Below are 16,125 nucleotides of genomic sequence, written 5' to 3' on the forward strand. Positions count from 1 at the left end.
CAGGAAGGCCCGCCCATGCCCAGTGGCCCAGGGAGGAGGGGGGCCACCTCCCGGCTTGGTTTCAGCGCATCCTGACACGCGAAGTCCTAGCACAAGCCCCCTTGGACTTGATTCTTAGAATAATGGCTCATAGGAAAGCTGTCTGGTGGATCCCAACATGCCAGCCGAGGCCGGGACGTGGTCGATGCCGAGTGCAGCCTCTTCCAGGTTCAAACCTGGGAACTGTGTCAGACCCCCACATGGACCGCCTGCGGTGAAGTCAGAGAAGGGTCCCCGTGGAGCTGTCACACCTCAGTGAGACAATCAGCCACCTTCGCTGGACACGGAGACCCCCGGGCCCAACCTCAGGTGGGCAGGGAGATGCCAGTGGGGCCACTGTGAGCCTGCCCCAGGCCTGTGCCAGAGGTCACCCCGCCCCCCAAGTTCACCTCCTCCCTGCTCTCGCGGGTCAAACCCAGGGGACTGTGGCCCTGGGAGGCCCTCGGCTCCCCCGCTGTGTCACGCAGCAGAGAAGACGGGGAGTGGGGTGCGCGGGTGGAAGAGGAGCAAGACGCAGACGCAGAGACCGCTGAGTGACAGGTCGGACCATTGATGATTTAGACCGTGAGACGTGTTTTTAAAGACACAGCGTTGCAGCGGCAGATTCACGCGCGTCTGACGCACCGCTCGTCGGGCCCCCAGGGGATCGGAGCGGTTCTTCCGCGTCCAGGATGCCCGGCCAGTCCCCGCCACGCCTCCCCCAAGGTCCTGTTCGTGTCCAGCGCCGCCCCAAGCCCCTGGGCCGTGCTGAGGCAGACCCCCGGCGCCCTGCTTCTTCCTTCTTCTTCCGGCGGGCTCCTGCGGCCTCAGAGTTCGTTGTGGCGAGCTCTGGAGATGCGGCCCGACAGGTCCTGTAAATGCTTCTTCACCTGAAAACAAGGCACAGTGTCAACCCAGCCGCCACCTGCCCCACTTCACGATACACACGGCCTTAGGAGGAAAACTCCCGAGCTCCTCACTTTTCTTATTTGCAAGCCCGCCACCAGGAAACAGTCAGGGATCAATCACAAAAGTAGCTCCACACCAACTAGAACACCAGCGCCCACTAGAAACCAACCGCGCGGGGCAGAGGACGCGGACAGAGGACGCAGGCAGAGGACGCGGGCAGAGGACGCAGGGCCGTTTCCGCAAAGGCGGGGAACAGAGACGCCACCTGGCTGCCCTCCCCCCTGCCCCGATGGAGCCCAGCGTCTGCTGTACCCGCGCTCCCGCCAGGGCAGTGAGGCAGAGAGCACCCCGCGCCCGCCCCTTCTCCGGCACGGCCGGACTCCCCTCTGCAAGTTCCCAGCCCGCGGCGTCACTCTGGAGCCGGCCTCCCGTGCGGGGTGCTTGCCTTCTCCCCGACAGGCTGCCAGACGGGCATGGACCCACGTGCCCCTCCTCTGTGGCCCTTCGGCCTCGTGTCACTTTAGATTTGGGTGTTTGAATGGCTAGCCCATCCCTGTGGCTCCAGAGTCAGACGCACAAGAGGGTCCCTCCTCCCCTGCTCCCTCTAGAGACGACCCACCTCATGTTTCCAGATTGTTCTGTGCATCCTTCCGCCCCTACCACCAGCCCCTCACAGCGTCCACGCTGCCCGACTGCTTCTTCCCCCCCGAAGGGGTCCGACCCCGAACCTTCTGCACGAAGAGCCCGACTTCTGTGCCTGTATGTGCCCCTGATTTGCGGGTCACCGCGAACGACCTGACCAGCCCCGGAGTGACCCCACTCTGCTCGGCCCCCTGCCGCCGCCCTGGGATGGTCTGCATTCGCACGAGGGGAAACGTGGCCTCCACGCACACCGCACAGGACTCTCGGGACCGTGGTTCTGTGCACACGCGACGTGCCACAGCTGCTGCCTCACGCACCCCGAGCGGGGTCGCAGGCTGAGGGCACAAGCTGGGGGCACAGCTGTCCCGCAGCTCTGAACAGGCCGGGAGGGGATGGCCCGGCCCCCGTGGGAGCGGACCAGGCGCCACCAGGCCCAGACGGCCACCTGCCGTCCGCACAGGGGGGACCGGCGCACACGCAGGGCCGCGCGCACCTTGTAGCCCAGCTCCTTGGTCTTCTCCTCCAGCACGGCGTACTTCTCCTTGTTCCGGCTCACGTGCTCCCGGTCCCCGAGGCTCTCCACGTGTTTCAGTTTCTGGTGAGAGATTTCCAGCTGCTTCTGGTAGTGGTTGTGTTTTTCAATTTTGGCTTCAAAGTGCTTAAGCTCCTCCTAGAATAACGTTTCAACAGCCGAATGTCCCCCAACGGCCTCTTTGTGCCACTCCGGGGTCCCCAGCAAACCTCCCCACCCCCTCAGGACACGGGTGGCCGCCGCACACCTGGGGCTGGGCGACAGGGCGCTACCTCTGAGGGCGCACGCCCCTCGCCCCTCACCGTGCGACCGGTCCGGGACAGCTCCAGGGCGCCCTCCCTGCTGCCCCCGTCATGCAGCAGCGCACATGCGAGGAGCGCACCCCTCCCCGCCAGAAATTCCGCCACAACAGGACGGCTCCACGCCTGGCACCCGGCCTGCCCCGTCCCCGCCCCCGGTGAACCTGCTTCCCTCTCGCCCTGAGCCCACGTCCAGCCTGATACCTGGGCTGAGGCCTCAGCCACGGCCGCGCTGCACTGTGCTCTCCGCTATCCCCACGGCCTTCTGTCCCACCTGCAGCGGCCACCACCTCGGGGAGGCTCTGCGGCACTGCCCTTCCCGCCCCTCCTGCCTGCACGGTGGTCTCGGGTCAGTCTCGCTGGCCGGGCCCCCGCATCCTGGTCTCGGCTGAGCTGTGACCTCCTCCAGACCTCCAGAGCGGGGCTAAGTGGGCTGCCCAGGGGCCACGAGGGCCAACAACACACATCCCTGTGGACTGGGCTGCGCTCCAGACAGATGCTGATACGGGGACCCTTGCTGGACACCCACTGCTGTCCCTGCTGCTGTCTCCTGCCCTGTGGCCCTGCTTCTCCTGCCTGCCGGTGACTCCTCAAGGGCCACGTCCCTCCACCACACGGGCTGTCCCCCTTCCACCCTCCCTGCCCCCGTGACCGTGGGCCCAACCACCGTGCGTGAGCTCCGCGGTGGCCTCTGGGAACCACATGGCAGAATGACGTCTCACTCCCCAGGCCCCAGCTGGAGCCCCCATGCCGGACTCCTGTCCTAGCCGACGGCAGCCTCCCGCCCACACCCTTCTGATCCCTGACCCCCTGGCCTGCAGCAGCCTGGTGACAGCACGACCCCGAGGCAACACTCCGGCAACTCAAAGGCCCTTCCCTCCAGGCCTGCTGCCAGAGCCCCACGCGGGGTCCGCCGTTCTCAACCCGCGTGCTTCTGCACCAGCCCTCCGTCCTCACAGCCCGCACACCCGGAGCTGGAGCCAGGCCCTCCCTTCACCGGAGGCCAGCCCCGTCCACAGAGACGCGAGCACGGCAGTCCCCCACGGCCGCCGACTAGCACAGCAGAGGGATGCAGGGCGCAGGGAAAGAGGCCCATGAACACGCTGGTCTGCCACTCACACTGCGGTTCAGCCTTTCCCACGTTAGTACCAAGTTGAACAGAAGAGATGTTGCCAAATAACGTGAGCCAGCCTCACCCAGCACCTTCCTTACCCGGAAGGACTCCAGCTCCTTCTCAGTGAAGTTGGAGGACTTGGCCAGGTCCCACAGATCGATCACTCGGGGTTCCTCGAACTCTGGCAGAAAAGCGGAAGCAGTCCCGGTGACTGTGTGGCGGCATCCCATGATGCCCAGGGGCCCCGACGACACAGAGTGTGAGCGTCTGGACGCACACACACGGGTATGCGCTGTGTGCTCGCACGCACGCATTCAGGTGTCTAGTGCCGTCTGGAAGCGACAGTGTTGTTCTCGTGCGCGTTCAGTGTGTGGCTCAGGGCACCGCTGGAACCTGGCCTTGGCGACACGCTCACTGGCCCGCGGGACCCACCAGCACTGGCCCGCACCTGAGAGGGAGGGGCCCACTGCAGAGCCACCTCGGTGGGGGAGGGGCGGTGGGAGCCGGGAGGCGGGGTTCCCTGGGGCCTCTGGGCCAGGACTGCCAATCTACCACAATTCCGGGCTGAAGCTTAGGCCACTGCCCGTCCTTCTGGCTCCAGAGCAAAACCAACCACATGGAAAGGACCCCTTGACCTGAGCCAGCACTCCTGAGCGGACGTGGGTGACGGGTGCCCACCTGGGCCACCCACCTCTCCGTCCCTGGAGGAAAGTGGGAGCTGGTCGGAGCTGCCCACCCGCGGGCATGCCGCTAGCTCCCAGCTCCAACACCTCCTCTCTCAGCTGTCCCCTTCCTGCCCAGGGCCCTCCAGGGGCTCGTGGAGAGTGTTCTGGAAGGACTCGGCAGACCACGGGAGAAACTGAGGAGCTGGCTGGGTGTGGCTCCTGGAGGGGGTGGTTCAGGTGGGGAGGGGCAGCGGCGCAGCGGGCGGCCCCAGCACCATGTCTCCTGACCTGCCGCATCCCCAGGCGCAGAAGCACCTGCCGCATCCACGCTCCGTAAGCCCAGGCGGAGAACATGTGAACGGGTAAGAAGCTAGAGGGAGAGGGCAGCCTGGCAGAGAGAGCTCCTGAACACGGGCTCTAGCACGGGGCCCGGGGTGGGAGCGGAGCAGACAGCGGCCCGCCACGGGGGGCCCGGACCTCGCCACGGGATGGCGTGGGACGCACAGCTGTGAAGCCCAAGCGCGGGGTGCTCACCGGCCTCGGCGCCGTAGCCCCGGTGGCTGACTTTGCGCAGGCGGTCGTAGCCCTGGTTGATGCCCCGCAGCCGGTCCTTGAGCTCTGCGTGCTTGCTGTGCAGCACGTCCTCCTTGACGCGGCTCATGTCAAAGGGGCTGATGACGTTCTCCTGGATTTCTGTGCCCAACAGGCGCCGTGAGCCGCCGCCGGGGACGCCCCAGGCCGACCCCAGTGACCCTGCACCCCACCTCCCGCTTTGCTGACTTCCTGAGGGCAAGACCACGGGTTGGGGTGGCATCCGTGTCTGTGTGGGGACGTGACCCACGTCACAGCTGCTGACCAGCAGGCTCGCGTTGTCAGAGGCGCCCCCATGAGCCCCCCACAGGGGAGTCCCAATCAGAAACTGGGAGGACACGGAAGGAGGGCACCCCCCCCCCGGGCCACCTGCAGGAGGGCGGGGCGGGGGCACCTTCGGTCCTGCTCAGCGTCTCCAGAAGGACGTTGTACTCGCGCACTTTCTCCCTGTGGTGCTCGAACTCCCGCCGCAGCTTGTCCAGCTCCTCGCTGGAGAACTTCCCCGAGGTCTTCGCCTGGGAGGAGTGAACACACTGCGAGCCTGCCCATGCCCCAGGGTGACCCCCTCCAGGCCGCTTGCTGCGACTCCACGGGGGCCACTGCTGAGCCTCCCCTCAGATCAGGCAGGACCCTCGCTCCTGCGGGAAACGCTCAGTGCACTGTCGCCTTGATGACCCTTTAACTAGGGGCCGTAGCAGGACCTGTCGCCAGGCTCCATGGAGAGGTGACAGCCATCAAAGTGTGGGAACAGCAGGATCCCCAACAGGGCGGGGCAGCGTCCCCTCCTGGGAGGGACTCAAGCCAGTCACCACGTGGTCATCCACCTGCCCTGCGGGGCTGTGTGCGGACTCACGAAGAACGCAGGTCCGGGGCTCAGCCTGTTGGCCACAGGGTCCCCTCCACAGTGGACCCGCCCGCCCTCCTGCTCCAGCCCCACCCCTTGGACGAAGGACGATGGGCTGGTGCGAGAATTGATTCTCGGCCCCACTCAGTGTGGTCCAGACAGAACCTGGACAGGAGCTGGGGGATCAGGGGCTGTGGAGTGAGTGACGCCGCAGCCAGCTCAAGCCACCACCTGGTCCCACAGCCTGCCTGCACCCACCTGAGGTTTGCACCCCACAGGAGACCAGATGCTGCGAGCCCAGCCCCCACACACCCAGCCCGCACTCTGAGCACACCTTTCTGAACCAGACAGCTCCAACCCAAAACTAAGTGGACACCGTACAACACACGGGCCACCACTAGCCTGGCTGTTTACAGATCGTCCAGCCCATCCTGGTCATTCGAGGCTCAGCTCCATGCCACACAGAATTCCTTCTCTGAGAGGGCAGGGAAGGCAGGGAAGCCTCATGGGAGGGACTACGACCACAGAAGAAGAGCCTCATGGTTCCAGGAGGAAAGCTTTGCCCCCCGAGACCCTCGGGAAACAGGGTCCTGTGCAGAAGCAGCCCCTAGCAGCCCCCCTTAACTCTCAACGCTAGGGTGCACACTTTGGGGCTCACGGGAAGCACCGGGGAGTACCTTGTGCCACAGCTTTTCCAGCCTGGGGTCCTCCAGGCTGTCCTCCTCGGTGGGGTCACTGAGGGAGTTGCTGCTCACGGCCCGGGCGTCCTTCCTCCCGTCCAGGCCGTACTTGGCCAGGATCACTAGGAGAGACACAGGAGGTGTTACTCCAGTCCCAGCCACTGCCTGCTGGGACCCCCAGGCTCTGCATTCCAGACACATGAACAGTCCCAGTACGGGGAGGGGTATGAGCCCGAGGAGGAGCAGCAAGAAGGGCGCGGAGGGATAACTAGCTCATCGGGCTCTGCCTGGCCCCAGCCTTCCAAGTCTGCTGCTGCACCGGACGCCCTCAGAGGGCAGGTCACACTCGTCTCAGGGTGCGTTCACCAGCCTAGAAGGCGGAAGGCTCTGGATTCTAGCCGTCTGGGTTCAGCATGAACCGGAGCCAGAAACAAACACTCCAGCTAGAAGAAGCCCCACAGAGCTGCAAGCCCAGCCTCTTCTAGTCTCGCTGAGGACACTGGGCCCGGCACTCCCTGGGCGTGCACTTGGGGGACACCGTGGTGGACAGGGTGAGGGCGGCTGGCCTGGGCAGCAGAGCAGACCCATCCTGAGACAGAGGCTTCTCCATCAAAACTGGCCCAGACAAGGTGGGCCCAACGTGCCCTATTTCCCACGGTGCTGGTGCACGGCCGGGGGACCGCCCTGCTGCCTGGCCTAGGACAGACCTGGTTACACCCGGGTCCTCCCTTTCACGTCTCCATTCTGGTCTGACCCCACACTTTGTGGTCCCCTCAGTGTGGCTCAGCCTTGTCAATGGTCCTGGGGTGGGGGGACTGCGGGGATGTGGGGGCGCACAGGGCACATCCAGGAGACGGCCAGCTGCCCGGTGAGGGACAGATGCTCAAGAGGGTCTGCTGTGGTGCTCCAGCTTCCCAGTCTCTGGAGCCTTCTGCCATGTCACCCCGGCACCTAGGACGCCCACACCACCGAGCAGAAAACAGATGGCTCCACTTGGGACCCGGACTCAGACACCGGGCTGCAAGCCATGCCCAGGAGGATACGGGCTGGCAGTGGGAGTTCAGGGAGAATGTGCCCCAGGGAGGGAGACGAGAGCTGGCTGACCTCTCTACGCCCTCATGCTCCTCGGTCTTGGCCCCGGGCCATCCACTGGGGGCCAATTCCTTCCAGAAAGGACGACATACAAAGGATTCTGGGTCCCTCCAGAGCCTTCTTTCCTCAGGGCTATCTCCAGGTCAGGCTCCTGTCCTGGCCCTTTGGAGTGGCCCCCAAACATTCCAGCTGGGTGCAATGATCCCGCATCTCTGTCCACCTGAGCCTTCTGCTATCTCGTCCTGTTTTGCATGTGTCTCATCATATTCTAGAATGAGGCCATATGAAACAGCAGTAGACCTTTGTCCTCACCCCAGAAGCAGATACACAATGTGACCTGAACAACACGTAGGTGTCTCATGAGGTCTGATGGTAAGGGATGCAGGGGAGCTGGGGAGACGTCACCAGCTGAGTCAGAAAAGCCTGGATTCAAACTCTGCTGTGCTCAGGTGGTGACTATGGACAAGTTGCTCAGCCTCTCTGAGCCTCTGTCACCTGTCTGTGCCTAGGGACAAGTGCCTCAAAGAGGCCTGAGTGGACGTACAGCATTCCGTCTCAGGGACTCCTGTGACCACAGACAACGCACACTCCACAGGGTGCCGTGTCCGAGGAAGCCGGTGTCTGGCCCCGTGGGCGTGTGGCACGGTGGGGGGGCTGCAGGGCGGACTCTGGGTCCGGCCACACCTGGGGCCGCTGAGCCGTGGCTACTCGAGCCCCGACGCCGGGCTCCGCGGGGAGCTACAGCGGGCTCATACGGGCGAGGGCGTGCCCGCGTGCCGGGGCGGGTGGCAGGCCAGGGCGCCAGCAGGCGGGATGGGGACGTGACTTCTACTTGCCGCTCTTCGCTACAGGACGACAGCAAGACCCGTCCACGCGGGAGCAGCCCCCCGAGACGCAGCTGAGGTGGAGTGCACGGGGGCGCCCGGGCAGCGAGCTCGGAGTCCTGCCCCGCGCCTGACGCTGCCACGGGAGGGAGGCGGGAAAGAGGGGCCCGAGAGACCTCTCCGTCCTGAGGACGCATGTCTTTTGCATAATGGGCAGCTGGGCAGACAGTTGCTCTGTCTTGAATACCCACAGTAACAAACAGCTCACTACTTCCCATCTCAACACATTTCACTCTGTTAGGAAGTTACTTTCATTACAGATGATCTGAAATCTGCTTCCCCATAACTTCCCGACCCTGGGAACATCCCTACTGTCTCTTCGAGGTGCCCACGGGAGACTGGGTGGCCCCGGCCTCCCTCCTGGGCCAAGTCGCTGCAGGGCCCTCAGCTGCTGTGCGTTACTGCACCCAGCACCCGTCCTGACTCTCCCCACAGTCTGCCAAGAGCCTCGCAAAACAGCCCAGCAGCCGTAGCCAAGGCTGGTTGCTCCTCGGAGGTGAGCCATGGCACGGGCTGCAGTGGGGTGGCCCCGCTCCCCTCCCACCCCCACCGCGGCCCCCCACCGCGCTCAATAGGAAAGACAGGTACCACTGAGGCTGCGCGTGACTTTGGCCTGCTTCTCTCCATCTTCGTCAAGACCCTCGGCCTTCAGCTTCTTCCAGGCGAATTCATCCCTTTCTTGCATCTTCAGATCCGCATGGAGCTCGGACAGTTTCACGGGAGAAAGCTGCAGCTACGGAACGAGAGCAGAGGATGCTGACAACCAGCCCCAAGATGAACCAACAGCATCGCCGGGAGACGGCAACCCCGAGAGGGGGTGACCAGGAGATACCACAGATGGGCAGGGGGACGCAGGGTCCTGGCCAGGCAAAGTCCCACACGTGTTCCCGGGCAAGACCCTCAGGGGACTGCATGCTGCAGGGTTCCAGGAAGCCCACTCTCCAGCCTCACTGCAAGAGGTCCACGGCAGGGCATGATCTAGGAATGCCACGTCCGTGAGGAGCTGCCGGCCAGCAGCGGCCTGAGCACGGGCTGCCAGGTCCTCTCGCTGAGGCCACCTACGGCCATAGGGCCGGCTGCTGCACCAAGACCACCCAGGGACATTCGTGGGGCCCCGGGTATTGGGGTGTGACGACGGAGGGGCACGAATGCTGAGCATGGGAGGAATCCATTACCTTTTCCTCATATCATGTAAGTACGATAAAAAATAAACCACAATGATTAGAGGATGGCAGACTAAATTATGACAAACTTCCACGTTAAGAAAAGATCAGTGTGGGGCACCTGGGTGGCTCAGATGGTTAAACGTCTGCCTTCAGCTCGGGTCATGATCCCAGGGTGCTGGGATCAAGCCCCGCGTCGGGCTCCCTGCTCGGCGGGAAGCCTGCTTCTCCCCCTCCCACTCCCCCTGCTTGTGTTCCCTCTCTCGCTGTGTCTCACTGTCAAATAAATAAATAAAATCTTTAAAAAAAAAAAAAAAGAAAAAAAAAGAAAAGATCAGTGAACCTGCCTGACAATGCCCTCATCGGCAAGGGACTCGCTAGTGACACAATGACAAGAGGCTCTAAGTGCGGTGTCTCTGCCCCCTGACCCAGCCCACGATGAGGTGGGGAGGGGCCTCGGCTTCAGGCCGGAATGAGACCTACGCCTGTGTTGGGTGGCCCAAGGCTCTGGGAGCCAGCCCGAGGCCCAGGGAGGCCGAGAGGAGACTGGGCCCCTGCTCCTGCCTTTCCCACTGACTGGTGTCAGCTCAGCCCAGACCACCGGGACAAACGTGCTTCAAGCTGGTCCCTCGGACCAAACATTCCACCAGTCTTCACGTTGCTGTACCTGCTGGGGCTCCCCGGGCACCCAGCAATACCGCGGTGGGCTGCTGAACAAGCTACAAGATTGAGCAGCCCCTTGCCAACCACGCGGGGTGGGGAGACTGCGGCCAATGTGCTTTTTAGGCTAAAAGGGTCATCGTGGTGACCCTGACCAGCTTCGGCTAGGCCTCTCAGGAGATGCCCAGAAAATCTGGGCCCCAACCTTCACCAGCTTGAAAACTAGTCAGGGAAAGTTCCTCAGGAGTAAAAAGATAGCACCAAATGAGTAGCAGGGCCTAGGGCAGGAAACTGTTTTCATTCTCTAGAAGTTTCTTCGACCCTGCTCCATGGGTTTGCCCCCTCCTTTGCTGGCTCTCTGGCTCTCCTGGGGCAGGCATTTGTCTCCACAGTATCCCAGCTCCTACTACCTCTCTCGAGCCCCAAACCCTTCCTTTCAAAGCCTCTTGCGTGCCCCCGCCCAGACGCCTTAGGCTCCTCAAATGGCACCCAGGCTGACATAGTCCCACCTGCTCTCCTAAGCTCCGTCCTAGGCCCCACTGTCACCTGGATGCCCCCTGTGGGCACCACCAGGAGTCTGGGGAGGCTGGGGCTGCAGCCTCACCTGACCTGTGGACTCCCCGGGGCGGAGGAACGGGACAGTGGTTTGGGGCATGCTGATTTCCCAGGAAGGGCAGATAGGGCACCGGCTGATGAGGGTTGGGAAGGGCAGACCTGCAGTCCACCCAGGATGCCAAGGACACAACACTTACGCCCAGGCATCCCCAGGGTCTCTCCTCTGTAAGCTTGGGGCCTGTCCGCATTGAGAGCCACAGCCAAGGACAGGGAGCGCCCAGCTCCCAGCCCTGCCCTCTGCGGTTAGTGTGACACTGCATCGGCTCCCGTGTCCCTCTTGGGGACTGCGTGGGGGAGAGGACCTAAGTGTTCTCTGACTGCCAGCTAGTTCGACCATCGGGGGACAGACCTGAGGACCTCAGGCAAAGGTCCCCACTCACCTCTTCCTTTCTTATGTGTCCACTTCCCCAGGGCCCTGGGGGGAGTCAGCGTGCCAGCATCCAGCCAGGAGCCCACGAGCTGCACACTCTGGTGCCCACCTGTCTGTTACCGTCACAGCCCCTGTGAGTCACTGCTTCTCGTTCTGAAGCCTCTGGGGGTCTGAATTACACGCTGCACTGCACAAAAATCAGTCCTTCCTCTGAAATGCAGAGGCCGGTGAGTCCAGCGCGGGGGACGCCAGCCCCTGTGGCAGCCGGACACAGCGGCCGTCGTGTGCCATCAAAACGGAGGCAAAGACGCAGCTCCCGGGCAAACACCTGGCACTCCCTCTCTGGATTTCTTCACTCTCCTTAACTTCAAGTTAAACGTTAATGCCTCACACGAGAAGAACTAGTTAGTAGAGATCAAATACAGAACAGAATCTGTTCAGTATTAAACAGTTAGGTAAATCATCAATAACGGAGACAAGCAAACACCCAGGAAGAAAGCCACGTATCAGAAACAAGGGCTGTGTTGACGGCACACTGGGTATGGACGGTCTCACAGGTGGGTACTTCATTTCAAACTCACCAAGATGAATGTATTAAATACGTACAGTTTTCATATGTCAATCGTAGCTCAATAAAGTGGTAAAACAGTCCCGGGAACCAGGGTCCAAAGCCTCTGCCTCCACCACGTTCTGCACTGGGCAGAGTGATCGTGTGCAGAGCACAATTCAAGGAGGCCTGCCCCCAGGTGGACACTAGAGAGCCCCGGGAGACCGTGGGGCTGAGCCACCCACGTGGGAGCAGTCTTCCTGGTACACGGTGAAGCGGCGCCCAGGACAGAACAGGACAGGGACCCCGACCTGCGCTTCCTGAGTCCTACCTGGAGCAGAGGAACGCGGCGTACAGAAAACACGGGAAACACAATCTCCCCTCCTCTTCTGGCCCTCCCACGTCCCAGGACAACACTTCAACACATTCTAATCACAAGGTCAGGGTAGAACCGACAGGAGCTGGGAGCCCAGGAACTGGGTGTGTGAGAGCTCTGCACGGGCGCTGTGAGCCTGCTCGGGATGCGTCCCCCAGCCCTGTCCTGTGTCCCCCACCGGGACACCGGCCAGAGACGATCAGTGCGCACCCACTGAGAAGTCCTGCGACGGCTTCACTCAACCCCCAAAGCTCTCAGGACAGCCCGTGTCCCCCCGCCCCTCCCCGTCCCTGTCCCCTGCTCAGCAGTCTTACGACACTGGAAGATGTCACAAGACCCACAGGGCTAGGCAGAAGCAGCCCTGGTTGCCGTCCCCAGCCTACAGCTCTCCCACCCACTTCTATCCAACAGGCCCCCGATAATCTCACACAAAGTCAAGACACCGAGCGGCATAATGCAGCGGCAGCTCCCGGGACCGCGGGGCGGGTCTCTAAGACCGCAAGGACCCCCAACCCCAACCGTGGCATCTGCAGACCAAGGCGGGAATCACAGCACCAGCCTGGGCTGTGACCCCGAGACAGAGAAGACCCAGGCCCCATCCCCCTGGATACAAGACGCGCGGCCCCGCGGCCCCCACCCCCCCGGGTCACAGGAGCCAAGGGACGCCCCGGGACCCCACGGCCCCCGAGGTCACAGAAGACAGAGGATGCCCCGGAGCCCCGCGGCCCCAGGAGACGGGGGATGCCCCACCCCCTCGCGGTCACAGGAGACGGGGACGCCCCCGGCCCCCAGGGTCACAGGAGGCCCTGGCGGCCGCTCACCCGCTGGGCCTTCTCCCATAGCTGGTTGAGCTTCTCCATGCGGAACTCCCCGCCGGGCTCGCGCTTCGGCGGCAGCTCGGGCTCGTTCTTCTCCCGCGAGTACTTGCCGCCGTGGCCCGCCGCCGGCCAGGGCCCGAGCAGCAGCAGCAGCACCAGGAGCTGCGGCTGCGGGAGGCCGCGCGAGCCCACTCCGAGCTTCGGCGACGCCATCTTCCTCCTCGGGCCGCCGAGACCCCGCGCCTCAGGCCGAAGAGGCCCCGCCCCGGGCCCCGCCCCCACCGCGCGGCCTGCTGGGAGTTGTAGTCCCTCCCCGAGCGGGCTGCCCAAGCGAGGCCGCCAGCGGACTACGAGGCCCGCGAAGCCCTGCGGAGGCACGTGAGCGTTTCCTAGGCAACCACGCCGCGGCCTCGAGATGCCGGGGGCCTCCGGGTGGGCAGAGTGCGCTGGGGCTGCCCTCTTTGGGATTGCGAGGTTGAGTGAGGACCCCACCTGGACTCCGGACTCCGGACTCCGGGATGGCCCGACGTCCCCCCCCGCTCCGTGGGAAGAGTAAACAGCTCGGGAATCGGGAGGGTCTGGCCGAAACCCTGGCCTTTTCCTGTGTCAGCGGCGGTGACAGGGAGCCTTCCTTGTCGCTGTGGGTTGCGGGCGGCTGGCCCCCGCTCGGCACTCCTTCCCTTGACAGAGGAAGACAGGCTGAGTCCCGGGCGGGCCCGGGAGTCTGGGCCTTCTCACTCCCGCCCCACGGCAGCTTTTCCCCAGGACTGGGGTGCGGGGTGCGGGGTGCGGGGTGGGTGGGCTGCAGCCCAACAGTGTCTTTGATCTGCATCCCCGACACTTGCTCTCCATGCGCTGCTTTTGTATTAGAGATCGTGTGTACTTGCCTCATTCCCACCCTCTTAGATTTTAGTAAATCACCAGAATTCAACCTGGGGGGCCCACGTGTTGGGGTTGGGCCATGCCCTGGAGCGAGCTGCTGATGGATCGCTGCCCTCAGGTGGCTTGAGGTAGATGGTCCAGTAGGGGCACCAACCAGGGGTTTGGGGGCAGAAGAGACAGGGTGCACCCACCTGGTAAGAGTGACCTGAAAGGCCTCCCGGGGCGGCCGATTGTGCCTGGAAGAGGGGGCATTGGGATAGGAGGGAAGATGGGGACAAAGGAAGGGGGTGGAAAATACCTGGGCCTCTTGGGAGGAAGCAGTACTTACTTTAAAATTGTGCCCTGTGTTGTCCAGAGGGTTTAAAGTACCTGGAATGGAGGAGGGCTTTGCCCTCCTTCCTGCCTGACCCCAGGATCTTGAGAGCCATTGTTTCATGTGTTTTGTCTGGTTGTTTAGTTGTTTCAGGCAAAGGTTAACTTCAGTCCCAGTACTCCAGTCTATCTAGAGCACAGGTTCCAGGGGCCCAGCTGTTAGTATTGAATGAAGTGGGGAACAAAGGCAAAAGAAAAATTCAATTTCCTTACTACCTAAAACCGGCTGACAAGTCCTTGAAACACGCAGAGTGACATTCCTCTAGGAGCTCAGCCGCCTTGATGTGGATACTTTGCTAGGGCAATCTTAGGCTGACCCCCAGGATCCTGTGAGTCTGCTTTTAACATATAAAAATTCCTTTGGAAACTTTCTTTATCTCTATCTCCTAGATACGTGTTGGCAATCATCCCCCAAGCGTATGACCCACTGATACACATCTGAAGGGTCTCATGACTAGGTTTTATTTGATGGTGATTAGTGACTTTTTCCCAACAATAGCTAGCTCCCTCAAGGTCCTGGAAACCTTGCTTCCAAAATTCCTTAGAGACTTACACTATCCCTAATCCTCTCCCAACTTAATGGGCCACGCCTCATGACCCCAGTGCAGCTTTTCCTGCCCTCGGGAAAATAATAAATGAATGTAAAATATTTAATATTATAATAATATTTTTAATAAATTAATTTAATTTTAATAAAACCACCATTTTGCACCAAAGATGTCTCACGAATTCTTTCTTGGCCATTGGCTACGAACCCTAACATCTTTCCTACATCATTTAACGCACCTATCCTGTTTATTAGTTACCTAATACATGCATAAAGACCCCAAGAGGATCAATGTTTATTCTTTTCCCTGTTCAAGACTGATCAACAGGCAATTGTCCTCTGGGTTGTGATACAGGGACCTGGACCGTCCCATCTTCAACACAGAATTTCCAAGATTGCTTCCCACCGGCACAAGGGGAGAGAGCATTGAGGATCTCAGAGCGGAGGTGGTTGGAGAGCTGGGCATCGTATCACTTTTGCTCATGTTCTATTGCCTAGAAGCAATCACATTGATGTGGTTTTGGACTATAGGTGAGGTTTGGTGGGGTGGGGTCTGGAGCCAATGACCAAGAAAGAATTCTTGAGATGTCTTTGGTGCAAAATGGTGGTTTTATTAAAGCATGGGGACGGGACCCCTGGGCAGAAAGAGCTGCTACACTGGCCTTGTGAGGGGTAGCTGATTATATACTTGGGAGGTAAGGAAAAGGGAGGTTTTCAAAAGGATTTTCATATGTTAAAGACTCACAGGATACTGGAGGCCTTGCCATTGTCCAGTTAAGGTTGTTTTTCCCTCTAGTAAAGCAATAACATTAAGATAGTTGGGAGCTGGGCGCCTGGGTGGCTCAGCCGTTGAGCGTCTGCCTTTGGCTCAGGTCATGATCCCAGGGTCCTGGGATCGAGTCCCGCATCCGGCTCCCTGCTCTGCGGGAAACCTGCTTCTCCCTCTCCCACTCCCCCTGCTTGTGTTCCCTCCCTCGCTGTGTCTCTCTCTGTCAAATAAATAAATAAAATCTTTAAAAAACAAACAAACAAAGAAAGACAGTTGGGAGCTTCCTGGAAGAATATCACACATGTCCCACCCAGGAGTGGGGTGTTGGGGGAGGCTGCAGGGTGTCAGCTTATGCTTTGTCCTCAGCTAGCATTCTGCTCCCTCATCAAACACAGACACAAAAATCCATAACAAAATATTAGCAAATAGAATTCCGCAATATATAAATAAGTTTGGCTTCGTATTTGGAAATGGATTTATGTAATTCTCTTTATTAATAGAATAAAAGAGAAAGAACAATGCATATCATTCACAAATAAGTGTAGTTGAAGCACTTGACAAATCCAACACCCATTTGTGATAAAAATCATTCAGCCAGCTAGCACTAGAAGGGGACTTTCTCAATTGAATAAAGGGCATCTACACAAAATGTTCAACTTACATTGTACTTAATGGGGAAATGTTGAGCACTTGAAAGAATGCAGGGATGTCCACCATGATCATCAATATTCAGCAC

At 60.9% G+C, this 16,125-nt stretch overlaps 2 protein-coding genes across 2 annotated transcripts in view; both read right to left on the reverse strand.

Moving 5' to 3' along the window:
- The window catches only part of MFSD10 (major facilitator superfamily domain containing 10), a 631,579-nt gene that overhangs the window by 465,950 nt on the left and 149,504 nt on the right, over positions 1 to 16,125 (reverse strand). The window lies entirely within an intron of this gene.
- Positions 281 to 13,075, reverse strand: LRPAP1 (LDL receptor related protein associated protein 1). Its single transcript, XM_032395630.1, has 8 exons — positions 12,823 to 13,075; positions 8,859 to 9,003; positions 6,292 to 6,416; positions 5,165 to 5,285; positions 4,714 to 4,872; positions 3,613 to 3,695; positions 2,063 to 2,239; positions 281 to 908 (listed from the first exon to the last, which is right to left on the reverse strand). Exons 1-8 carry the CDS (start codon positions 13,030 to 13,032, stop codon positions 846 to 848), a joined length of 1,083 nt encoding a protein of 360 aa, XP_032251521.1. The 5' UTR covers positions 13,033 to 13,075; the 3' UTR covers positions 281 to 845.

Source organism: Phoca vitulina, unplaced genomic scaffold (assembly GCF_004348235.1).
Source record: "Phoca vitulina isolate PV1807 unplaced genomic scaffold, GSC_HSeal_1.0 scaffold85, whole genome shotgun sequence".
Taxonomy (NCBI): domain Eukaryota; kingdom Metazoa; phylum Chordata; class Mammalia; order Carnivora; family Phocidae; genus Phoca; species Phoca vitulina.